This window comes from Pseudorca crassidens, chromosome 9 (assembly GCF_039906515.1).
Source record: "Pseudorca crassidens isolate mPseCra1 chromosome 9, mPseCra1.hap1, whole genome shotgun sequence".
NCBI lineage: Eukaryota > Metazoa > Chordata > Mammalia > Artiodactyla > Delphinidae > Pseudorca > Pseudorca crassidens.
In genome coordinates this window covers 16,435,096-16,462,665 of record NC_090304.1, presented here as the reverse complement: position 1 = coordinate 16,462,665, position 27,570 = coordinate 16,435,096, and the positions used below count along the sequence as shown (strand labels likewise).

Sequence of the window (27,570 nt, the reverse complement as noted above, 5' to 3'; positions counted from 1 at the left end):
GATTTTCTTGTTTTGAGTAAAATTTTATAATTGATTTAAGGTCCTATAGACTTGGATAAACAATATATTGCAGTTCATTTGAAACTGAAATGGATGAAAGGAGGCCAGCTTTGGTATGAGATACGATTGCACGTCTCATTAAACAAAGTCTCATTCCTGATTATGCTGGTCATTGAGTTCTTGGCCATATTAGGCCATTAAATTATTTTAGTCAGGTCTACAGCTTATAAAGCCAAAGAGTGTAAGTATGTGAAAACTGTCTTATTGCCAAGATTCTTTGAGAACTGTTACCAAATGATTTAGGAATATTGGGTTTTCAATTAATTTGAAGTAAATGTCACAAGATGGTCTACTTTAAGTTAGTCTAAGTAACTTTATTTTTAGGGAGTACCTAGTAATCTGAAGACTTTGACCCAGTGTAGTTCAACTGAATTGGAAAAGGATCAGGACTGGGTATGAAGAAGTGAAGCTGGGGTGGGTGTATGATATGTGTGGGTCTGTTACTATCCTCAGAGCTTATTTCTCTCTAATTCCATTTCAAAGCCAGTAAGAAGTCAGTAGTGTTCATTACCCTGGTGGTATATTCTTAGCTTTGCCATTTCCCCATATTAATGTATTATTAATATAAAAATTATGAAATCCATTTCATATATTCCTGGTTGGGACAATAGTCGAGTATAAGGTTGGAGATTCAGTGTTATTTAAATTCCAAATGGGGAAGTGTGCCATCTGAGTCACTGAAAAGCTGGAACAAAGATACAGGAGCTTAGGGACATAGATTCTGCTTTGTATCTCCGATGGCGATATGGCCTTACTGATGCTGAGTTTGTTTTAAGAACCAGGAGAGCCTGATGTGTGAATCTAAATACTATTTTAAAAAGAAGATAGAGATTGAGTTCATCTTGAATAGCAGTGATGCAAGGACCAAGTCTAAAAGGACTGTAGTACAATAAGAAATTAAGCCTCTCGGGCCTCTCAAGATTCAGGTTGGCCATGCACGATCGCTGGGGCTCAAGGGAAGCTGTGCTTCTTTGTGTGGGTGTGTCACTTCTGATAGGAGAGATTCGGTAACTTACTCAAATTTTGTCCCTTGAATGAAGGGGAGTGTGTGTGTGTTCTTTTCCTGCCTTCCTCTTTCAGAGGTGAAACACTCATGGTTTTGGAAAGATGACTATTCTTGTGTTTAAGAAACAGGTATTATTTAAGGTAAGGTATTGTTGCTGATTAGTGACAGAATCTGACTCTCTGGTAACGGATCAAAGGCAAGTATAAGAAGACTAGGACAGCTGTTATCACCAGTTTTAATTCTGTAGTCTTTATGCCTCTTTTTCTTCTGTATTTGTTGTTACATTTTTATATTACTACCATTTCTGCCCCTTGTTTGGTATTGGCCCCTCATGTCAGACATACAACATATATCATGGATATTGTATCCTCTATTCTCGAGCTGTCTCCATACTCCCATCATTAATCTTTCATTTAATTGATTCAACAAATATTTGATCATCTTTGGTGTGCTGGGGGGATAGCAGTGAACAAAATGGGCCAAGTGTTGGCCTTCATGGAACTTGCATTTTAATAGGGAAGGATGGACAATAAACAAATAAATATTTGGTAAGTCTTGCGATGAGATGTACTAAGAAGAAAAATAAAGCAAGGTAGACAATAGAGAATAACAGGAGCATGGAGAGGAAGTTTGTATCCCTGCTAGTTTTATATAGGGTGCTTAGGCAAGATTTTCTCATGAGGTGACATTTGAACTCAGACCTGAATGCAGTTGCCTCTCTCCACTCCAACCATACTGGCCTCCTTGCTGTTCCCTGTGCATCTACAGCACAGACTCTGTACTAGTTTACCTTCTGCCTAGAAGACTCTTCTTATGGTTAGCCATGATTTAAATAAATGGGGAAAAGGATTGGGAGCGATCAATTGTGTTATCAGGCAGATGGAATTCCTTCTTCTCTTAAGACTGCAGAGGATTGGTCTGCCTGCCACTGAATTATGTGGAAGATCCTAGCTGGAACTTCTGGATTTCTTTGATGCGCTTAAAATAACATGAATAATTTGATTAAATGTACATGATACTTAGAAGATCTTTCTGAAGGCTTAATCCCACCCAAGTTATTCTGCCCCATTTGCTACCTTAAAAAATTAATTTGATCTATCTGTAATAAAAAGCTAAGTTTTAATGTTTTGTCATTTGACCTAATAAAAGTGATTCCCTGGGTAATATCCATAGAGTTGTCCTCCGTCACTTTACTTTCAACACAATAAAAGCTTAGAAAGCTTACTGATAAGTTGGAGCCTAGAAACAGTTTTATTCAAAAGCAGTTTTTAAAACAACAAAAGCCTGTTGTTTTATAAGCTCCTCTGAAAGCCGTACATTTATTGACTTTATCGAGAAGTGCAGTATTTGTGTCTCTTTTACTAATCTTTTTCCTAAGCATATTGAAACTACACCCTTATGATTGATTAGGCTTGTAAAGAAAAGGCAGCTATAAATGAACTGCTGAATAGCATCCCCTATTGGCTTATCTCTAAAATGATAATGCAAAAAACAGAAAATAAATAAAACCTATTTTTTCTGAGCTTATGACTTATGTCATTGCAAAAGAACTGAGTCATTCAACACCACATTCTCATTGTGATGCCTTGTTGGGACCGTAGTAGTCGTGTATATGCTTGTTGAAGAGGAGAATTTCTGTTTGCACTTGCTCTTTAGATTATTCTGTACCTGAAGTGGGTCATTTTCACCATTTTAAAAAATCATTCTTTGCTTTCCGCCTCATCTTTTATTTACACTTTATATAGATAGTGGTGTTTGGAATATATTTTTTTGTTTTAGCTGTTAACCAATTAGTGATTATCTTTTATAATGGTTTTCAAGGAGAACCGAGATAGGTAAAATTCAGAAATATTACTGAAACACCCTTTCTAAGAGCAGCTTTAACCTCATTTCCCACCCATACTTTTTCTGGAACCGTAGAACAGACCAAATTAGGTTTCACCAAATTTTCTTTTAGCTAACTGTGCCCTCCAGTGGAGAAAACACAGGGCAGTGAAATAGCCCAGGTAATAAGCAGCAGAGAGGAGGTGATGTAACACATCAAGAGCCAAGCTGCATAACTATTTTCTACATAAAAGAAAGAGCTTGTTTTTACCCCTCATAAGCAAGAATACTATGCATTAGTCCTCCTCTTTATGGGTTTGTTGAACGTCCAAAGAGGGATTTATCAGTAGTGCTTTGACTTCATTGCTTTATCAAAATAGTTGATGGAACGCTTTGCCCCGTTTTGTCCCTTCCGTATGGTGTATGCAGTTTATGAAACATCAGGCAAGTTTAGTAAGAGCTGAGGGTGGGGAGTAATTGGAGTTTTCCCCCTAGAATGAGCTTAAACAATGACTTTTTTTTTTTTAATTTTTAAAGAGACAGAAGAAAACCGGAAATTAATTTAGTGGATGTACACAATAAACATCTTGCTTCTGTACCTATGCATATTTAAAGCATTCGGAAAATTGTGAATGGACCACTACTCCCCTCTTTTCTGAACAGAAAGGGCTGCTGCCTTGTGCTCTGACTGCTGGCCTGAACGTAGTGGTCTTCTGGCGACCACGGGCTTCATCTGTGGGTATGGTGACTGCGTGTGCCTGAGCCCCTGAGAGCATTGCAGAGGCGCACGCTCAGAACACGGGTTGGTACCTGTGCAGCTCTGGGCTGGGGGATGAAGCCAGCCTTAGGGGGTGCTGAATTCTGCTGCGTGATGATGGGCACATTGTGCCTGCAGGCTTCCTCTGTGTCTCTGCACTTCTAGGGTCGGAGAACTGGATCACTCAGTTGAAACATAAAGAGATTTGATGGTAGTTTTTGTGTTGGTGGAAATTTGGAGATATGTTTCACTAAAATAATTTAGTGGGTGATATCTGAGAGATAGTAAACACAGGCTTTCTTTTTCTTGACGTACAAAAACCTGGGCCAACTGGCCTTACAGTGAATTGTCATTTGAAATTTTCAACATATTCAAGAAATATAAGCTCCCTTTATCTTATTTTAATGGAGTATACATTAGGTAAGCTTTTTTAAACATAGAGTGATTCTTAAAATTTAGGCATATGGAGGACAACTAGAAATAAAAATACATGACTTAAAAATCTTAAAAATGCAGATTTTGGAGCAAGAACCTTTGCATAGTAAACTTCAAAAGGCATAGTGTCTTTCACTTGAAGCATCTTTTTGCAAAACAATATAAATATCTAAAGGAGACACTGCCAAACTGAACTCATTTTTTAAAGAGTGGACTTTTAGAGGGGAATTTTGAAATTTTTGAGGGGAAATTATGATTTGACTGTGATTTAAGTTCTTTAAAAATTATTTACCTTTATTTTATGATATTTTATTTATTTATAAAAATTCATTTATTTATTTATTTTTGGCTGCGTTGGGTCTTTGTTGCTGTGCGCGGGCTTTTCTCTAGTTGCAGCGAGCGGGGGCTACTCTTTGTTGTGGTGGCTTCTCTTGTTGCGGAGCATGGGCTCTAGAGCTCAGGCTCAGTAGTTGGGGCGCATGGGCTTAGTTGCTCCGTGGCATGTGGGATCTTCCCAGACCAGTGCCGGAACCCGTGTCCCTTGCATTGGCAGACGGATTCTTAACCACTGCGCCACCAGAGAAGTCCGTATCACTTTTATTTTAAATAATGAATTACTGTTTTAAGATCTGGTTCACTCTGAACTGTAATAACTGACTCTAGAGGGCACTGATGAGCACCAAACACTTTCTAAAAATTTATATTGAAGGTGATTTTTATTAAAATGAAGTTTCCTTTGGTTTTTAATTTAGTACTTGAACATAAATACATATTTTGCCTCCCAAGAGAGCCCAAAGCAAACATACTTAGTTTTTTTTTTTCAACCATTATATTTTGAAATTCTTTGAAAATTCCATTGAATTTGTGCAATTGCTGTAAACCATTTTTGTACCCCGCTTTTGGAAGCTTGTTTAATATTTCAAAAGAAAAGAATCTACTTCATGGATGTAAAATACAAATCTTAGTACTGGATAGATTTGCCATCTTTTAAATTCAGATAAGTTTGCAGAGATATTTATTTTAATGCTTTAGAAAGAAACTCTTCCAAAAGTGTATTCTAAAGTTAGATTTTATAGAATTAACATTTAGCTATTAGAGTCCCAAATAAAATATGCTTTATATACTTTAGGAGATAAAATACTTTAAAAGTATAGTGTGATATATTAATTTGAAGAAAGTGATCAGACTTTTAACATGGGAAAACTTTTAGAAGATTGCTCCTTTTACCCAAACTCCAAAGATGGTGATGTTGAAGGTGTACATTAAGAAAAAGGTCTATGTTACAGGGAAGAAAGTTTGCTAAACAAAATTAGCATTGCCAATTAGTATTGCCATTAATTGGATTAGTCACTTCAAAGAATGAATTTTTACATAAACTTGCATCCTCTCAACCTATGAAAAAATGATATATTTCCTTTTCTTCTGACTACCCCTCTGTTTAACATTTCTTCTGAATTATCACACTGTTTTCATTACTGCAGGCAGAAAGCCATATTAAAAGAATTCGCTCAGTAATTTGATATGAAACTGTTTCACGGAAGGCAGTGTTGTCCAATAGAACTTTCCATGATGATGGGAATATTTCTTATTTTTCTTTAAATAAATTTATTTTTTATTTTATTTTTGGCTGCATTGGGTCTTCGTTGCTGCGCACGGGGTTTCTCTAGTTGTGGCGAGTGGGAGCTACTCTTCATGTGTGCAGGCTTCTCACTGTGGCGGCTTCTCTTGTTGCTGAGCATGGGCTCCAGTAGTTGTGGCTTGTGGACTCTAGAACACAGGCTCAGTAGTTGTGGCACACAGGCTTAGTTGCTCCTCGGCATGTGAGATCTTCCCGGACCAGGGCTCGAACCCGTGTCCCCTGCATTGGCAGGCGGATTCTTAACCACTGTGCCACCAGGGAAGCCCAATGATGGGAATATTCTATATGTGCACTGTATGGTTTGGTAGTCACCAACTACATGTGGCCTTTGAGCACTTGAAATGTGGCTAGTGCAACTGAGGAACTGAATTTTTAGTTTTATCTAATTGAAATTAAAATTAAATAAAAATTAATAGCCATGTGGCTAGTGACTATTGTGATGGACAGTGTAGATTTAAAGTGCCTCTGCTGAGTGATAGATATATCAGAGATTGGATTATGACTGATGGTATGTATGCATATCCATTCAGTCCTTTGCATTTTTATAATCTTGCCTGAGATTCTATAATATGTAAACATCTGGCTTTAAAATAACTACCTTTATGTGGAAAGAAGAGGAATTTTGTTCTGAAAACTAAGTTGATGTGTCTGTTTAGGTCTAGAATTCTGTGACTCTTCAAACCCACAAATTAAAGTGTTTGTGCCCTTTGGGTATAGCATAAACCATGAAGGTTTTCTTCATGTTAAATACAATTACCTGTTAAAATACGGATACACAGGATATGAAAACTGACTGCAAATGGAGTGACTGATTAAAACGAAGCAAAAAAACCCAACACACCAAATCATGTCTGGTAAATAATGTTAAAAAGTTTGAATGGGGCTTCCCTGGTGGTACAGTGGTTGAGAGTCCGCCTGCTGATGCAGGGGACATGGGTTCATGCGCCGGTCCGGGAAGATCCCACATGCCGTGGAGCAGCTAGGCCCGTGAGCCATGGCCGCTGGGCCTGTACGTCCGGAGCCTGTGCTCCACAACGGGAGAGGCCACAACAGTGAGAGGCCCGCGTATTGCAAAAAAAAAAAAAAAAGTTTGAATGATGCTTTATAGTTTCCCAGGCAGTTGCAATTCAATCTTCTTCTTGGATTATTAGCCCCATTTTACAGGTGAGGGGACCATGATTTAATCAAAGTTTAAGGCTTATTCATTCAACAGACATTTATTTTTCATTTACGATTATACGTAGATTTCTGGGTTAGAAATGGAAGAACAGCCCTCCCTTGGAGGAGCTAACAATCTAGTGGGGGCAATTAAACAAATAAATAAGAAATTATAATATAGTATGTTCAGTACTGTGCTCTATTTATGCAAAGGATGCAGTGGAAGAGCAGGAGAAGCCCCTGACTGATGAGGACATCGGGAGTCCTCCAGGTGAAGAATGTCGGGGAAGGGCACTCCAGGAAGAGGAGACAGCAGGAGCAAAGGTGCGAAAGTGCTCATGTTCTAATCAGGGAATAAATTTAGGACACTGAAGATACCTGAAAACTCAGGTGTTCAAAATTTACTACTGGTATTACATCATCTTGACCTCATTTTTTTCTTCTAGCTCAGCCTGAAGAAGGGTTGGGCTAAAAAGAACTCCTGGTACAGTGATAAAGCATCCAAGTAACAATTTCAAGGAGAAAGTTAAAACTAGATTTAGCTATTTGGCAAACACTAACTTACAATATTGATGTGCTTACTAGAAATCGTTTTATTTATTAAAGCAGATCCCTAAAGGTCTCTGTTTCCCTTGATCGTTCCTACATTCACACCTTTGCTCCTGCTGTCTCCACAGGACTTTAATTCACTGCTGTTTTCCCAGGGCCTAGAACAGTTCCTGACACATATTAGGTGCTCGGTAAATATTGGTGAATGAAGAAATGAGTCCTAGGTTATTATCCTAAAAGTCACTGTGAATGTTTAAAAGTATTAAAATGTGTTTTTTTCAAACTTGAAAAATTCAGACATTTTTATTATTCACAGTGGCCTTCCCACCCCTCCACCCAGTGTTTCACTTACCTGTTGTATATAACAAGCTATCCTAAAACTCAATGGTTTAAGAAAGCAACCAAATATATTATTGCTAGTGATTTGTGGATCAGGAATTTGGGCAGGGCTCAGTGGATACAACTTTATTTCACATGGTAATCGCTGAGGCAGCTCCACTGGGGCTAGAACGTTCAAGACGGCCTCACCTCCATATCTGTGGCCTTGGAACTCTTTGAGGGGAGCCTCAGTTCTTCTCCATGTGGCATTTCTAGGTGGTCTCTCATCATTCACTACACTGGGTTTAGCTTTACATGGCAATGAGATTGTTCCAAGGAGGTAAAAACAGAAGTTGTAAGGTATCCTAAAGCCTTGACCTGGAAATCATACAGTGTCACTTCTGCCACATTCTGTTTGTCAGAACAAGTCACAGGACCCTCCCAGAATCAAGTGGGAGGGAAAGGGTTCCACCTTTTGATGGAAGAGTGGCAGATTCCCATAGCAAAGTGGCATAAGATGGGAGATATTGTTGCAGCCATCTTTGGAAATGATCTACTACAGTCAGCCCTCTAAGCATAACAATTCACATCTCTTCCACATGCAGAATACACTTACCCCTCTTCCAGAAGTTTTGGAGAAGTTTTATCCCATTACTTCAACCTGAAGTTGAGGACCTTATCATTTAAATAAAGAACAGATGCACATGAAGTTTCTCAGGCACCTCTGCTCTGGTACAGCTTCTTATGATCTAGAGGTCTATGAACTAAGAAGACAAGTTGCCTACCCCGCTCACCTGACCCACCCACACCCAACATATACTGGTGAGACAGGGACAGGAAAATTGCAGTAGGTATTCCCATTCAAAACAAGGAAGAATGAGAAGTACATAGCTATCACTGGTCCATAGCAATTTTGAAATCCAGCTGGGCACTATGCTGCCAGTTTTCTTATTCCACATATTGAAAATGTTCCTTGATTTGTGCCCATTTCTGCTCCTTGGGAGTTGTTCCCTAGTACATTGTTTTCTGAGACTGTCAGCTCTACCCTTTGGGCTTCTGGCTTTCTCCTCTGCTGCTTTTCTTTTCCATAAGAGATGAGTTATATTTGCAGCTGAGTAGCTTTTTCAACATGCTTCCTATCTATATGGAGTTGGGACCCCTCCCCGACACATTTTTTTCATTTTGAACTGTTTCTTTCTCTTTTAGTCCAAGATGGTAGTGCTTTTAGCACTACAGTTTTCTTAGAAACTTTGAGGGTTTTCTATGAATTTTATTGGGGGTTGATTTTATGTCCCCAAAGCTACATCCATTATTTTTTCCAAGACAGACTTGTCTTTGGTTTGCATCTATAAGACAAGGTCCTTATGATTCTTACAAGTCCCTTTGTATAGGTGAGAAGAGTCTACTAGATAATGCCTTAAATATTTCCAGGGTCTCAACAAAAGATTTTAGGGACAAACCCTTGATTTGATATTTACCCTGACACCATTTCTTAATTTGAGAATCTTTTGCCAATCCTGTGCCCTCTATATCTTCTTGAAAATTCTGCTTGAAAATTAAACAGTTTAGTTTATTTCTATCTGGAAATAATTTGGTATTTGAATTTGTATTCTTTGCTTTTGTAGATGATTGATTTGTACAGTAGGTTTTTTAGGGGATACAGTGATGTGTAAGACAGACATAGAGATTATTATCCATCTTTCCCTCCTTGAATATAGTCAACTAGCTCCATAAATAATAGAATCACACATAGTGATAAGTGCTCTGATGGAATAAAGGAAGGATAAAGAGGATTGAAAGTAACTGGTATGTGAGTGGTGAAGTGGTGGGGATAATTTAGGTAGGATGGTCAGGGAGGCCTCTCTGAAGACATGATATTGAGTGGAGACCTTAGTGATGAGAGGGAGCCAATCTTGTGAAGGTCTACAGTAAGAGTGTTTCAGACAGAGGGAAAAGCAAGTAAGAAGACCCACAGGTGGGACTGGGCTTGGTGTGTTTGAGAAAAGGCAAGGCCTTTGGCTGAGCTGTGTGACTAGGTGTGGAGTGTAAGGGGGAAAATGGTAGTAGAAGAGGTAGGTATAGATGAGGCCATGAAAGATCCCATAGGACATGGAAAGGACTTTGGATTTTATTCATTCTGAATATTGGGAAGTCATGGAGGAATTCAAGAGGGGTAGTGATGTGATTTGATGCCATTCACTTTTGTAAAGGTGACTCTGACCGCCGTGTGGTGAATAGACTGGAGTGGCCAAGGGTGGAAGCTGGATGGGCACTAAGGAGCCTTGCAGTCACCTAGGAGAGATGTGCATGGTGGCCCCTTGAACTAGGGTATGGTGCTTTAGGGCATGAGAAATGCTTGTACATGGTATATATGTGAGAGACAGAGTGGACAGGTCTTGTGGGTGGATTGGGTATAGGATGTGGGAAGGAAGAATCAGAGCTGACTTCTAGGCTTTTGGCTTGAGTAGCTGATGGGTGGTCCCATGGGGAGTCTGCAAGATGATCAAGCTTGAAGTGGGAATCAAGAGTTTTACTGTGACTGTTATTAAGTTTGTGATACCTACTATGAAAATAAGATTGATGATAATAAAAACTCCTAAAAATGAAATTTTTTTATCTTATGGCTTTTTAAACGTGCTTTTTTTTTTTTTTTTTTTTCTTCCGGTACGCGGGCCTCTCACTGCTGTGGCCTCTCCCGTTGCGGAGCACAGGCTCCGGACGCGCAGGCTCAGCGGCCATGGCTCACGGGCCCAGCCGCTCCGCGGCACGTGGGTTCCTCCCGGACCGGGGCACGAACCCCTGTCCCCTGCATTGGCAGGCGGACTCTCAACCACTGCGCCACCAGGGAAGCCCTAAACGTGCTTTTTTATTCATTAGGAAACTTTGCCACTATTTAGATTGAGACGCAGTGAAGCATATGGATGTGTATTGGAGGATATATATTTTTTAATGTGCAGCCATTTACTGTGAAATTAGTAGTACAACCAAATACCTTCCAGAGTTAGGCAGTGATTTTGTACTATGTTGTAAAAACTTCATGCGCCCCTGAAAAAAAAATGTCGATTTGTTTTTTTTCCCCTATTTATTCCAACTGGGCGTGGTCATAAAGGGTCATGTGTCATTTGTTACTCATATGCTATTGTTATGGAGAGTTCATTTGTTTTTACTATTAAAAATGGTGGCATGATAGTAATCAAAATATTCTGGGAGAGCCTTCTAGAGGGGCGTAACTCTTAGCATTGAAACCAGCATTTAGCTGAGACCAGACTCCTAACTACATAAAGCAGAATTGAGGAAGGTGAATGGCTTTGATGGATTAAAGTGCTGCTTGTGAAGGACAGTAACTTCACTTTTCCATGTGAGCTAACAGCTTTTTTATTGTGGAGTTTAGATGCAAAATGAGATAATAGGTTTTTCAGCCTATCTCCAGAGTCATTTGGAGATGGTGTTTTGACTAGATCTGCCATTCAAGTCAGCAAGCCTTATAAATAATTCATGATTTTATTTTCAAATTGTGATTTTAGGCTATTATCACGAGATGGTTATGATGCCACTCTATTTTACTATAATTGGGCTGGGAGGAAATAATCTTTTATATAAGGTGAGTTAATGGTTTATTGCTGTTACCACTTATTTTACCTTTTTTAGTAAACGAAAATCATTTAAACTTAATTTAAATTCAAATGGATATTTTATAGAGAGCATAACTGATTGAAAACCACAAAAAATAAGTCCTCTTGGTAACAAAACGTTCAGTTTTTCCTTCTTTTTGAAACCTTGAGTCAAAATGTGCTAGTGAGTGAGAGTGTTTGTATTCCAGTGGTGTAGCTGAACCAGACAGGTCTGCAGCGCAAGGGATTATTTTTAGACACTGGGATGCCATTTTTATCCTGTGAAAATATTCATCAGTGTCTTGCTGACAGGCCATCAGTTTTATAAATGTGTCACACAGACCAGATTTTATTCTTTGTCTCATTTTCCCTCCAACTCTTTTCCTTTCCCTTTGATTTGTTCCTATAACTGTTTGGAGGAGGAGAATTGTTTTTTTTATTTCAATTCATGTATCAGATACTTCAATTCACAGATTTTCAGCATCACACAGTTCATTCATCTCTCTGCAGCTGCTCACGCATCTCTGCTTATTATCTATTACGGGAAAACTGTTATAGATTACTGAACTGTAGGCAAGGAAAAGAGGAACGTGTGCATTGGAGGCTCTCTCTTCATGGGCCCATTCAGTTTTTGGCTGCCTTCTCCAGATATGTTATTTTATGTATGTATTTGTATGCAGTGTGTGTGTGTGTGTTTACTTACTTGTCTCACCCAACTAGGGACTGGCATTATTTTGCATGAGCGATAGCTGCGTAAGGGCCTAGGGGTTACTATATGTGGCAGAAAGCCTATTGGTTTGTGTTGAAAATAAGTCCATCATTATCTCTAAATACATACAACACCAATCATTTGTTAGGAGGCCCTTCTTTTATTCTGGATGGTTGAGTGGCAGATACAGCCACAACAGGAGAGTCCCTGCAATCAAGAGAAAGCAAGGGGCAGCTCATAAATATAGTAAATTCTTTTTTTTTTTTTAAACAAAGTATACTCACGTCTCATTTTTATAAAAGTTTAGATTTCCAAAGTGGGCGTGGTATTCACTTGCCCATCTCTCTAATAAATGTTCACTGAGTAGATACTTCAGGTCCTAACACATTAATTGCTCTGGTAGATACCAAGGCTTGGAAAACAGGCTTCCTGACTTGTAGAGTTTATAGTTATTTTAAAGAGAGAAGCTATATGTGGATATTTCACAGACATGGTTGTATAGTTTACTGGGGAAGAGTGTAGGCACAGGAGCCAGAAATTTGGGTTTTCAACTTGTGCTTGTCATCTCCTAGTTCTGTTACCTTGGGCAAATTATTTAGCTTCTCCGAGCCTCAGTTTCTTCATCTACAAAATTGGTATGTACCTTGAAGCTACTGACTGTAAACGTTAAAAAGGATGGTGCTTGGGCTTCCCTGGTGGCGCAGTGGTTGAGAGTCCGCCTGCTGAGGCAGGGGACATGGGTTCGTGCCCCGGACCGGGAAGATCCCAGGTGCCACGGAGCGGCTAGGCCCATGAGCCATGGCCGCTGAGCCTGCACGTCCGGAGCTTGTGTCCCGCAATGGGAGAGGCCACAACAGTGAGAGGCCCGCGTACCACAAAAAAAAGAAAAGAAAAGAAAAGATGGTGCTTATTTAGCAATATGCTAAGGATATAGACCATCATGCCTAGAACCTAGTAAGCACATAATAAATGCTAGTTAATTTATAATAACAGTAATAGCAATAACAGGGATAATAACGAATATTTGATGAGTATTCTATAGTGCTCTAACAGTCAGGATTGTATTCAGCTATAAATAACAGAATACCTGACTCTGGTGGCTTAAATAGATAGGTATTTATTTATCTAATAAGAGGTCTAGGGCAGGCCAGATTGAATATTAATCATTCAGTAATGTTTATTGAAAATCTATATGCCAGCTCCTATTCTAGGCACAGGGATTCATCAATAAGTAAAATATAACAGTCCCTACCCTCCTAAAGCTTTTATTCTAACTAGGGAGAGAGGCAAAATAAAATAAAAATGTAAGTTATTGGTGTACTAGGAGGTGGACTTCAGAAAAAGCTTCATAAAGGAAGGCCCATTTAATTAGGTCATAAGAGAACAGTAGAGTTTTAGTAAATGAAGGCTAAGAGAAAATACACAATAAATGTAAGGAAGGATGGAGGGCCGTCCCCAAAATGGACTTTCTGTGTTAGTCATCAAGTAGTCAGGAACCATGAATGTAAGATTTTTGTAAGTTTTCTAAATTAAAAAAATCTTCTGTGTTAATGTTATTATTCTTGCTTTATATAACAATTAGCAATCAGATACTTCAAACACTAATAATGATACTAGTATATAGTGCTTTTATGTCAAACATTGTTCTAAACAGTAATAATAATGAAACATAATGGCTGACACATATAATTAGCACATATAATGCTAATTATGTGCCAGGAACTGTTGTAAGGATTTGATATCCATATTCATATCCTAGTCTCTGAGTTAAGTACTATTGCTATTGCCATTTTATAGACAGGTGCATTGAGGTAGTTGAGTAGCTTGGATCAGGGTTATTTGTCTTCGAGAACAAGGAAAGCGGCAGCCAGAGAGATAGCATCTCATTCTCTAGTCCAGAGGATCAAGTAGGTGAGAGTAATGCTAATGGAATGTAAGTAGGTTGCATCCCTAAATCCTGAGCAAAGGAAGGAAGGAGAAATCAAGGGCCTGAGTTGGGCCTGAGATGGCTCATACAAACACTCCTATCCCTGACCTCTACCACTCGGCTTACCAGTAGATGTGATTTGGTCCAGAACTCTTATACTTCACAGATAGTCTTCCCACAAGTAAGCCTCAAGCATATACTTTCCTCATCAGGTACCATTAGAATCCTTTGCTCATAGAGAGAGTATCTTTTTTGTTTGTTTTTCTCTTGGTTATCTCTTGAATTAAATGAAAAAGGACTTTTGCAGCTTCAGTGTTGGCCTTCTAAAGGACTGAGTTTCCAAGATTAAGCACATTTAGGTAGTATCTGAATAGCTCTTATAGAACAAATGTTATGACATGGCCTGTCTATTAAAATTTCCATCTGGTTTCTTGTATACATTCTGTCCCAAATTAGAAGCTGCCAATCCATCAGCATACAGGTGTGGTCCACTCTTAAGGAAACCTGGTGTAAGAGAATATAAATTTACAAAAATAGCTAAAGTAGGACGGGATGTTTACATTCCAAAAAGACCCTTAAGGCTTCTATTAAGTTAATTGGGGAGTTTGCTTTACATAATAATTCAAAGAACAGATTTTATTTATACAGTATATAAATATGAGACCACAGTTATTACCTAAAGGGTAAACTTACTTATATATACATTGCATGGAGGACTCGGTCATGATACAATGTCATGTTTATTCTCAGTGAAGGTGACAATTGTGTAGTCAGGTAGCACATGCAGAGAAGACCGTAGCCTATTTAAAGGCCAAGAGGGAACAAATTCAATGTAAAATATTGCAGCAGTCCTCACTATTTCCTTAATTATTCTTATGTTATATGTTATCAGCTGGCTCACTAAAAGTGGCTCTGTTATCTTTATTTATTTTTTTTATTTTGGCTCTGTTGTCTTTAAATGAAAGCTGAGTAGATGGCTCCAGGGAAGATCCAGTTTAGAGACAACTTTGTGGGAACTTTGAGTCTGTTTGAATCTTTAACTTGCTAGAAAAGTAACTCAGGATTATAAGGCACTTTGTTGCTATAAATTGCCCACATAGAGTAAACCATCATCTCTTAATGCTGAATTTTACAACTGCCTTTCTCCAAGCACTTGGTATTATGGTAAAACAGTAGAAAACCCACAAAATTCCCCTCTCAATACCCTCTTATCCTTTTTGGCCTTTGATCAGTCCTGTTTCTCTTTTGTTTTCCCCACTATACCTCTGGGTCTCAGGTCAGGAGAGATGGATTGAAGCAGTGAGAGTACAGTGGACATGGCTGTCCACTTCTCCAGGAGTGGTAGAATAGGTTCAGCTCTTTATTTTGTTTCATTTCTAGAACAGACCATCTCACTGAGGCAATAACCACATAGGGACTTCCATAGTGTAATTCAGTTTAAGTTAGCACTTACAGAATATAATTTTATTTGAATTTTAAACTTTAAAAAAATTATGTAAGAAATACATTTAATTATTATAGAAAAAGTAGAAAATGCAGCTAAGTAAAGAGAAGAAAATAAAAATTACTTACAGTCCTCTACCTAGAGGTAACTACCATCAACTTCTTGGTCTATGTATGACCTTTTAGACTTTTTCCAACGTACACACAAACATACACATACATGTGTATGTGTAAATCTTTTTTTATATAAAAGATAGCAATCGTACTTGTCATTCCTACTATTGCATCTGGGAATTGGCTTGTTTATAAGCTAGGTTTTTCATAAGCTTCTTTTGACTCATCATTAGATAATGGTCATTAGAAATTCCAACTAAGGATCTTTAGGAGAAATAAATGTCGTTAAAACAAATATAGTCAATTTTGTTCCTCATGGTTTTTCTCCAATTTGTCTTCACTTAGCAATATATCATGGACACCTTTCACTGCCAGTAGCTGTTCTTTGGTGCTATAATTTTTGATGGCTGCATTGTGTTTCTATTGTATTGACATACTATCATATATAATATAGGTATTATATATAGTATATGTAGTATACATGTGTATGGATATACTATGTATTACTATATATACCATAATTATATACTGTATATCGACTATATCCATATACAGTATATATATTCTTAATTATATATTCTGTGTAATTTATTTAGTGGTCCCTTATTGTTGAATGGTTTCGATTTTGCTATTGCAAACAATGCTGCGGTACACCAGCATCTTAAAGGTCATGTTCATTCTGAAAAACTAAAAAGGAAAGGCAATAGAGCGTTAAGTTAGTAAGGGCCAGCAGATGGCATGGAAAGGCATGACATTTAAAGAATTGCTTCAGATGCTCTTGTTTCTTAAGGATCAATGACCAATTAAGAAAAACTGTACAATTAAGGGCTACTGTACATCTACTAGACTCTAGTAGAACACTGAAATTTATGAGTTGAGCAGTGAGGCATCCTAATCTTGTGAGGAATTGAAGATGTTTTCAAAACATTAAATAGATGGTATTAATCTTTCCAGCATACCTGTAAGGTAGGTGAATAGGTCAGTAAACAACATAACTTGAACATCAGGCATCAGATACCTTACTGTTTCTCTTTTTCAGCTCTAGTTCAGACTGTGAGACTTTGTTAAATAATTTACATTCGAAAAAGTTGTGGAACTTTTACTAGAGCCCAGTGAGCTGCCACAGTTCCTTTGTGGAATAAGAAGACGTATAAGTAAATAAATGGGACTGCTGAAAAGTATATAAGATTGCATTTTAGATCAGCCTTTTGTTAGAATTAATGTTTGAAGGAGGTAGCTTCTTGAAGAGAGGAGAGTATGTGTCCTTTGGGTCCATAATGCTCCCAGACAGCTGTGCTTGCTACCTAACCACTGCATCTGAGCGAGGACTTATCCATGAACTTGAATAAAGCAGGCTTCAAGCAACAAGCAGAAAATCATTTCACTGATCTTTACCACCTCCAGAACACCAGTGGTTCACAGGTGAAATAAAGTTATAAAACAAGCCTCAAGTTTTCTACCTTTCTTGTTAACTTTTTTTGGAAGAAAAGTTGAAAACAGTTAAAAGAGTTTTTGATTCAGTTACTCATGTTCTTTCTTTCTTGACTTTCTAAAGATGAGCTAGCTGTAGGTCTATTTTATTATCATAAATCATAGGTCTGACTTGACGTGTACTGTTTCTAACACTTGTGGATGTGTGTTTGTTTCAATAATTAAAGGTGAGAAAGAAGTCATGACCATGACTTTGTATTCATCATAGCCATGGAACCATAGGGTCTTGGCTATTCATTTAATATGTGACTACACTTAAAAAGATGCTGAAACTGAGGCTCAGAAATGTTAATTAGTGGTCAAGGTTCACTGAGCTAGCAGAACCAGGGCTAGAACCAAGGTTTCCTGACTGCTAGTCAACTCACCCCTTTTTAATATATCAATAGAATATGATCTCTGTAACTGAGAAACATGGTGTTGGGTTATATGAAGCTCCTTTAAAAAGATTAGGTTGAAAATGTATCTCACTGAGTGTTCATTTTGAAAAGTGTGATAGTCGTTAAGTTGCTTAGCATAATTTCATTGGCAGTCTTGGGTTTTCTTAAAAAGTACAGAGGATTCAGCTAGATGTTGTCTGATAGGAGAGAACTGTGCTTCCGTGCTTCCATGGTTTTGGCTTTTCAGGGATAAGAAAAAAAAAACTATTGGAGAGAATAGATTAGATTCTTCATTTCCTTCCTCAAATTTGTTGTTACTAGCCAATCTTCAAGATATATATCATAAATTGTTTATTGGGGAAGCTGTTTTGAAGTTCTTTTTTATTTTATTTTTTATTGAAGTATAGTTGCTGGACAATGTTTTGAAGTTCTTGACCAGGCCTGAGTCAGAACGAATTCGATTTCTTCTAGGTGTAAAGTACCTACGGATGTGGTGAGGCTTCTTTGGCCGAAGCATGAACGTTTAGGCTAGGGAAGTATTTGATCCTTGAAAAAGAAATTATTTACTAGGAAACTCTGGCTTAAAATATGACTTTATTGCAATGTTACTGTGATAAACCTAGTTGAAAGCAGAATAGCTTTTTAGTTGGGAGGGACTTATTTGTCAAAGTGGCTAAAATCCGGTGTCTCTTTGTTGGAGGAATTTACCCACTTCTTATCTGAAGAATATTGTTAAGAGCTTAAGCTGGATGAGTTTGGTTGAAATAAACCAAATAATCTACACTAGACCCTCCATATATATCTATATATCTATATCTGTATCTACTTTGGTGTGTATAAATTCAGACCATTCAGAAGAAGTTAATTATTGGAATTCCCAAGTAGATCTCATTATAACTCTTCCACTTTTATTAGGCCTGAATTATATATTTCAAGGACACTCATGTAATAGACACTGTTGTCCTACTAGTGTGTTTTCGTACTGTTTATTAGCTAAGGAAATGTTTGATTTAGTTATCACTCTTCCAGTTAAATGCATATAATCATAAGATATGTCAAGAACTAATTATTTCTTGTTTTCAGCTAAAGGACTGTTCCAGTTTGGACTTGTTGAAGTAACTTCAAGCCTGTAGGCATTTATGAGATGTAAATTTCTTACATAGGCTTAGAGGGAATGTTATGGTTTATGTTGAATATAAAACAATTACATAGACTGGACAATTGTCATTTGAATGTTACCTACTCCACGTGAAGAAGAAAATGGAGCCAGGATTACGTAACATATCAGAGATAAGAATCTTGTAACTATGCCATCAACTCATTCTTTTTCTTTGCCTTATTTCTTTGGCCGCACTGTGCGGCCTGTGGGATGTTAGTTCCTGACCAGGATTGAACCCGGGCTGGCCACAGTGAAAGCGCAGAGTCCTAACCATTGGACTGCCAGGGAATTCCCTTCCTTGCCTTATTTCATGATCTAATTTTTTAAAAATTTATTTATTTATATTTTTGGCAGTGTTGGGTCTTCGTTGCTGCGTGTTGGCTTTCTCTAGTTGCCATGAGCGGGGGCTACTCTTCCTTGTGGTGCGTGGGCTTCTTATTGCAGTGGCTTCTCTTGTTGCAGAGCACGGGCTCTAGGCGCGTGGGCTTCAGTAGTTGTGGCACGCGGGCTCAGTAGTTGTGGCTCGCAGGCTCTGGAGCGCAGGCGCAGTAGTTGTGGCGCACGGGCTTAGTTGCTCCATGGCATGTGGGATCTTCCCAGACCAGGGCTCAAACCCATGTCCCCTGCATTGGCAGGCAGATTCTTAACCACTGCACCACCAGGGGAGTCCCTCATGATCTAATTAACCATTAGGATTAGAACTAGATAAAAAGAGAACTTCAGTTCTGTTTCTTTGCTTCCAGTTATTTTGAACTTGTGAACAGTATTTAGCTTCGAATAACAGGTTAGTCAGGCTTTGACATCCTAGAGGCTAGGATGTGATTAAATCAGCTGGACTTAATGATTGTTGTTGTCTGTAAAGTTTAGAGGTTCAGATTACTGGAAGGTAACGGGGGTAGAGAGTAAAGAGAAACGTCCTTCTCAGTATTGAGCACAACATGGGGCCCATTCCCTGGCATGTTATATTTGGGAAACACCAGACAAATTGGCTGGGGTTAAGAGGCTGGTAAAGGAATAATGAAAAATAAAGTTGGATTCTGCATCATCAGATGAATGAGCAAGGAACTCTTTGGAGTAGTTATGTATGCACCATGCATCCTTGCTAAATGTGACTGTTTAGGCACTTTCAAGTTTGTAAGTCAGTGTTCTATTGCATAGTGGGTTCATGTTCTGGGGATCAGATTTAGGATGATGTGACCATTGACAAGTCACTTAATCTTTCTGAGATGGTTACTTTATTTATAAAATTAGATATTGGGAATTCCCTGGCACTTCAGCGCTTGGGACTTGGTGCTTTCACTGCTGGGGCCCGGGTTCAGTCTCTGATTGGGGAGCTAAGATCCCGCAAGCTGCATGGTGTGGCCCCCAAAATAAAAATTAGATATTATAATAAGATCTTATTATCTATAACTCTCGCATAGTTGCTGGGGTAGCTACTAATTGAGTGTTGGGACAATTATCTGTAAAGTGCTTGCTACCGTGTTTGGCACAGAGTAGGTCCTCCATAAATTTAGATACATGTAAAAGGGCTGTTCTACCCATGGGAGCAATCCAAATGTAGGTTCCTCTGCATTCTGTTTTGTAAATTGAATGATGTGTTAATGGAAATCTTACTTCCTGAATTCAGGGGACCATAGGGCAAGAGAAATAGCAATTTCTTTTCTTTTCTTGGTCTAGCCCTTGGTGAAAAGCTAATCTTTACTAACTTTTTTAAAAAGAGACTTTTAAAAATTGAGGCAAAATTCTCATAACAGAAAATTAACCATTAACCATTTTAAAGTACACAGTTCGATGGAATTTAGGACATTCACAGTGTTGTGCAACCATTACTTCTATCTAGTGCCAACACATTTTTCTCACCCTAAAAGGAAACACCATACCAAGTAAGCAGTCACTCTTTATCCCTCTTTCCCCAGCTCCTGGCAACCACTAATCTTTCTTCTCTGTGGATTTACTATGCTGGATGTTTCATGTAAATGGGATCATACAGTGTGTGATCTTTTGTATCTGGCTTCTTTCACTTAGAGTGTTTATACCTAAGGTTCATCCACATTGTAACATGTGCCAGTACTTCATTCCTTTTTATGGCTGAGTAATGTTCCATTGTATGGGTATGCCACATTTTGTATATCCATTCATCAGTTGATGGACATTTGGGTTGTTTCAACTTTTGGGCTATTAATGTACAAGTTTTTGTTTGAATGCGGTTTTCAATTCTTTTGAGTATATACCTAGGAATGGAATTAATGGGTCACATGGTAACTCTGCGTTTATCTTTTTGAGGAGCCACTAAATGGTTTTTCCCCAGTGGCTGTACCATCTGGCTTTCCTACCAGCAATGTAGAAGGACTCCACTTTCTTTCTTTTCTTTTTTTTAATTGCATAATTTCACTATCACGCAGAGAAAATTACTGCTAGATCTTTTTCTTTCTTTCTTTCTTTCTTTCTTTCTTTCTTTCTTTCTTTCTTTCTTTCTTTCTTTCTTCCTTTCTTTCTTCCTTTCTTTCTTCCTTTCTTTCTTCCTTTCTTTCTTCCTTCCTTTCTTCCTTTCTTTCTTTCTTTCTTTCTGGCTGTGTTGGGTGTTTGTTGCTGTGCGCGGGCTTTCTCTAGCTGTGGAGAGCGGGGGCTACTCTTCATTGTGGTGTGCGGGCTTCTCATTGTGGTGGCTTCTGTTTTTGCAGAGCATGGGCTCTAGGCATGCGGGCTTCAGTACTTGTGGCTTTCAGGCTCAGTAGTTGTGGCTCTCAGGCTCTAGAGTGCAGGCTCAGTAGTTGTGACACATGGGCTTAGTTGCTCTGCGACATGTGGGATCTTCCCTGACCAGGAATCGAACCTGTGTCCCCTGCATTGTCAGGCGGATTCTTAATCACTGCACCACCAGGGAAGTCCCCAAGGACTCAACTTTCTGTACGTCCTGACCAACACTTGCTGTTTTCCATTTTCTTTTTAAAAAAAATTGTGGCCAAACTAGTTTGTCATTGTAGTTTTAACTTGTGTTTTCCTAATGATGTTGAACATTTTTTCATGTGCTTGTTAGCCACTTGTATATCTTTTTTGGATAAATATCTATGCAGGTCTTGACCATTTTAATATTGGGTTGTCTTTTTGTTGTTGAGTTGTAGGAATTCTTTATATATTTTGGGTATTGGTCCCTTATTAGATATATGATTTGCAAATATTTTCTCCCATTCTTTGGTTTGTCTTTTCACTCTCTTGATATTGTCCTTTGATGTACAAACAAATGTATGTTTTTTTTTGTTTTTTTTTTTGCGGTATGCGGACCCCTCACTGTTGTGGCCTCCCCTGCCACGGAGCACAGGCTCCGGACACGCAGGCCCAGCGGCCATGGCCCATGGGCCCAGCCGCTCCGCAGCACGTGGGATCCTCCTGGACCGGGGCGCAAACCTGCGTCCCCTGCCTTGGCAGGCGGACTCTCAACCACTGCGCCACCAGGGAAGCCCACAAATTTAGTTTTGATGAGGTCCAACCTACCTATTTTTTTCTTTCGTTGCATATACTTTTGATGTACTTTTAGTAGCTTCTTAATTTTCCTTTCTGTACCCCTTCCACTTCCTAATATTCCTCACCTATTGCTAATATTTGTTGAGAATTTATAATATGATAAGTTCCATGCTAAGTACATTGTATACATTATGCTCTTTAATTCTCAAGCAATCCAGTATGGTGAGTACTATTATTAACATTATTTTATTGAGTCTTTACAGTACCTCTATGGGACAGATGGTGTTGTCTTCACTTTATAGATAAAGAAACTGAGACAGTAGAGGTTAAGTAGCTCCTGATAGTTGGCAGAGTTTGCATTTGAACCTGGACTTGGAACCTTGCTGGTCTGATTTTACCACCCATGTTCTTAACCACTTTACATGCTCCCTTTGTGCTTAAATGGCAAAAGCCTAAATAAAGGCTTTCCTCTGTGGGGTCTTAGTAGGCCTGTGATCCAGAAGTAGTAACCTCTTTGTTCCCAGTCAGAATTCCTACTCTCAGGAGGCCCCTTGTGTGTTACCCTCACATTTTGGGTATTCCCAAAGGAAGCCACAAAGCAGTTTGAATCCACTAAATCAGGCAGAGGCAGAAGGATTGATAACCTTTTAATTCTTGTGCAAGGGTTTGCATTTTAAAGAGGATGTGGCATTCACTGAAATGAATCATTATCTGCCAAGGTTTTCAGTTAACCAAGTAAAGTGAAAGAATCAGGCAGAAGATATTTTTGGGTTTTGGTGCTGCCAGAATGTTATTACTCGGCCTTGCCTGGAAGTGGGCCCAGGGGATTAGCTGCCTTAAGTGGGTCCTACTTTTTGCAGTTTCTTCCTTTTCTCTGTTCTGAACCTCTGGGTGCTTTGAATGTTGTCTTGTTCTGTTTTGCTTTTGTTCGTTAGTTTTTGAAGTGGCAGATTATAACTGGCTGCCCCATTTGGTTGGGTCAAGGGAAAAGGAGGGAAGGTTAAGAGAGAGAGAGAGCTGTTCAGTAGGGAACCCAAGAGGACGTAGTGGGAGAGGGGCCTATGCAGTACTGGGATAGCATGTTTGTAAACTGACCCTTTTCTTTCCATAGTAGTATACTGTACTTGAGAAGAGGTGTGTACTTCCCCAAACCGTGAAGTTGTGGGAAATGCCCACAGTATCAAGGTGGATGCATAATCTGATGGTTTTTCCTATAAAAATTCTTTAATAAAATATGATGAGAACAAGTTGTAGTTGTCTTTATTTTGCATCACTTTCACTGCTTCTCTTTAATAAAAATGCAGGAAGTTGCTGCCGTTTTATTAACTTGCAGGCTGCATGCCTCTCTTCTTTGTTCTTTGTTAAATATGAGCTGCCATGTGTTAGACTACTTTAGCATTTGCTGTTAGGACTTCAGTGGTTTCTAAATTCAGCCTGGCTAAGCCTGTTCCCTGTTTGCCTGAATCAATTGGGACTGCTATTTTTAGCAACAAAAGGGGATTGAAATAGCAATTTTCTTTCCCTGTAATAGATCCCGAAGAGGAATACTGATGCAAGCTCTCTGTCATTTTCTATTCTCGCCACCCAGCAAAAGCACTCAGAGGAACGGCAGCTGTCGTGGTTTGCGGCAGTATTAATCTTTAATCAATCGAGTGTTTTCAGCATTCAGGTGTTGGGGGAGGGGTGGGGAGGGGTGGGTCAGGAGAAGGAACCTGCTTGGAATAACTTAAGCTCTCATGCATGGGCTCTGCAGTCAGAATTTGGTGGGTAGTGGCAGAGAATAGAGAGAAGAGCTAAAAATAGCATGTGTGCTTCCAGTGTTCCTCTAGTCTATTTTTGATGTTTGATTTTGATAAGGTTGATTGGGTTCTTACTAAAAATGTCTGTTCCTAGCAAGTTGAGGACAAAAAGAGTAGAATATTTTTAACCTATACAAACAGAAGCATTTTTGTTGACTTTATAAAATCTGGAAGCTGAGCCCTGGTCAGTTGCCAGTATTTTATATAATCTGTAACAAGCTAGACACTTCTGGATGCCAAGTTGGGATATTCTTTATAGTTGTCAGTTTCCATCTTCTCAAAGGCTTGCAAATTTGGTTTCTGGTGTTATATTTATATATGAAAACATAAGCCTTTTTGAATCTCCTTTTTCCCCCCTCCCTTCTCTCCTTCCTCTACCTCAGTTCTGGCCCTGGCTGTCATAAATTACTCTCACAACCCATAGGGTTGTGGGTAATACCTGAGGCCACTGGGTTATGCATGGGCAATACCTGTAGCTTTTTTCTGTGTATTGTTGAAAACTACCTTAAGTTATCCACTTGCTCCATGGCAAAGTGGAATCTGAGAACACCGAGTGTTAATTGAAGAAGCCAATCTTAATGACAAGAACAGAGAACTGTCCTTTGAAAATGTGTATCTGTAGATTCATCATAAACTAAGTTAAACTTCTGAAATTTCTTAAATTATTTTCGATCACTGATTCTTGATGTTGAGAGGGGCTGAAGAGTAGGTGGGGTTGTGTACAGTAGGTGATTGGGTGTTATTTCTAAAAAAGTGGGTAAAGCAGTGGGGAGTGTCACAAGAGGCTAGTTTTCCATTCATAATCTCCTTTTATTCATTCACTCATCTCACAAAACCTCATTCATCTTCTTCTTTTTGCCAGGCACCGCGCTAGCACTTAGACTGTGGTGACCCAGACCCTTATGGAAACCTATATGATGAATGTCATGCAGGGGAGGTACAGAGTACCATGGGGCCAGTGAGCTATGAGAGCCTGCTAGTCTAGAGGTCAAGGAAAGCTTAAGGGAGAGGAGATGTTCAAGTGAAGATGTCAAGGATGGGAGAGAGAAAGTGGGGGATGTGAAATTGGGAGTAGAGGGAACAACATTTGTGAAAAGAGAGCATGTTACCTTGTAGGAACTGGAAAAAATTCAGCATGACTAGGGCAGCGGGTGGTAGGGGGAAAGTGATGAGAGGTGAGGTCAGCTCATGGAAGACCTTGTAAAGAATAAGGGCAGTGGGAAATGACTGACAGATTTTTGGCAGGGAAGTGATGTCACATCTGCCCAATGGAGTGATCACTTTGGCTGCAGTGCGGAGAATGAGTTGGAGAGGAATAAGAAAGGGAGCAAGGGGCTTCCCTGGTCTTGCAGTGGTTAAGAATCCGCCTGCCAATGCAGGGGACACAGGTTTAAGCCCTGCTCGGGGAAGATCCCACATGCCACGGAGCCACTAAGCCCATGTGCCACAACTACTGAGCCTGCGCTCTAGAGCCCGCGAGCCACAACTACTGAAGCCTGCGTGCCTAGAGCCCGTGCTCTGCAGCAAGAGAAGCCACCCAATGAGAAGCCCGTGCGCCGCAATGAAGAGTAGCGCCCCGCTTGCCGCAACTAGAGAAAAACCCATGCACAGCAACAGAGACCTAATGCAGCCAAAATAAAAATAAATAAATAAATTTAAAAAAAAGAGGGAGCAGGTGAAGTAGTTAGAAGGCTGTTGCAGTAGTTCTTGTGGGAGATGAATGCTGGTAGCCCCAGGTGGTGGCAATGGGGAGATGTGACTAGATTTGTGTTCCAGGTTTTATATAATTAGCAATAGGGAAATATTGTTGCTTCTTGACAGAAGAATGAGATCATAAAAATGGTGTTTGAGAAAGATAATTCTTAGCTGTGTATTGCATGAATCAAGCGGGAAGGAACTGAAGGGGTCATTGCACAAGTCCTTGTGTGTTGGGATGATAGCTTAGACTAGGGTGAGAGCTGTTGTGAGAATTAACTGGATAATATCAATGAAGTACTTTGAGCAAATAGTCTTATAATGATGTGAATAGTGTCGATGAAAATAATAAACAATCAGTAATGAGACTAGAAAAAGTGTTCTATTTGAACTGGAGAACTATAGCTGGGGAAACAGCCTTCAGATAACTCTTGAGAAACTGCTCCTGAGAAGCCTGGTTTTCAGTATGGTTTTATATCTTGTCGGAAGAGAGAACATTAAACAACTCAGGGATACATTTCTTCAAGGTTTCCAAAAAAACGACCAGCATGTACACGGTGAATCAGTATGGCCTTGGCGAAGGGAGTCTTATCATCAAAGGAGTACCAGCACTGGCGTCCCAGGAAGGGAGACAGTTAATCTTTATTTTTAACGTGGATGTTCTTTACTTCTCATCAATGCGCCCTTTTCTTTAATAATTAAAGCAGATGTACAGTGTGTGTTTGATAGGCCACAAACAGGCTGTTTCAGTTAAAATAAAATTCAAGTTAACTCATATATAAGCCAGAATGGCTTCCCTATACCTCAAGATGTGAAAATTTATTTTATCAATATTAAATATTTTGTTTTAACAATTTACTGACAGCTTACTCTTGCTTTTCTGGCCCTGTAATAGTCACTTTAACAATATAGAAGTTTATTTATTTTTCACCCAGTTTAAAGAAGACCAGACAGGCTTTTTGTGTATGTTGGTTTTTTTTTTTTTTTTTTGGCTACTCCTCGCAGCATGCAGGATCTTAGTTTCCCAAGGAGGGATCAAACCTGCGTCCCCTGCAGTGGAAGCTCGGAGTCCTAACCACTGGACTGCCAGGGAATTCCCACTTTTTGTGTATGTTTAATTCTCTGTGGTAAGCAGTTAATAAAAAAAGAACTGATTGGTTGGGAAAAAAACCTGGCATAGAAATTCCATGGACTCATGAAAAACCTTGAGTATGTTCCTTCATCTTAGCCCATGGCTTCTACCCTCAAGGTTACTTCCTGATTCAAGACTGCTGGAGCTACAGCCATCATTTTTTGAATTGGCTAGACGATGGGCAGAAAGGGGCCTCTCCCTGCTGAGTCACTCCTTTAAGCAGCCTTTCTCAAAGTCCCTCACCACACTGCATCTTATTTTCAAGATTTAATCCCATGGCCACACCTAGCTGCTAGGGAGATTGTGTTCCAGGCCACGATTGCTGCAAAGAAGGAAGGGAAGGATGGGTACTGAGGAAGACAGCAGGCTCTGGCCCGTGTGTGTACATAACATGAGAAGGATGGGTCCCCAGGATGGTTTTTGCACATTGCATCATCTTTCGGTGTGGCTATGAGTGCTTAATTTTTTCATCTTAAGAAAATGCAAAAAACAAGTAGTATTTCTAATTTGGATGATTTGGAAGCTGGTGTTTGTTTCATTTGGTTTTCATTGCAAGGTGGTAGGTATATCAGGGTGATAGTGCTTAGATCGTGTTTCTCAAAAGACCTACCAAGAAATGATCTTAGGTACTGCATTGATGAATATTTTAAAATGTTAATGGTTTTTTTACATACATATTTTACACTAATCTATATTTATTGAAACCGGTAGTCTTTTACAATACTCAAGTAGTTAAGTAAATAGTAATCCAGTAATTAAGATTTCTATTAAATTTAATTCTTTAAAAATCAGTTTTAAGAATGTATTAGGTGACCTTAGGAAACACTGACTTAAGCAGTGCTACACTGATTTTTGGAAAACTGGAATAGACGAAGAACCTGCTGGATCAGTTTACACCATCTTTC

At 39.1% G+C, this 27,570-nt stretch overlaps 1 protein-coding gene across 3 annotated transcripts in view; it reads left to right on the top strand.

Annotated features, from left to right (window-relative positions):
- HSD17B12 (hydroxysteroid 17-beta dehydrogenase 12) overlaps nt 1-27,570 on the top strand; it is a 189,510-nt gene that overhangs the window by 43,760 nt on the left and 118,180 nt on the right. Inside the window, exon 1 of one of the 3 annotated variants that reach the window (XM_067749341.1) lies at nt 7,143-7,203. The exons of the other annotated variants lie outside the window; for them this stretch is intronic. Within the exon in view, the coding sequence (XP_067605442.1) occupies nt 7,158-7,203 (46 nt within the window). The 5' untranslated portion in view covers nt 7,143-7,157. Of the gene's footprint in view, nt 1-7,142; nt 7,204-27,570 lie in introns of those variants that run through there. 3 annotated transcript variants of the gene reach the window in all.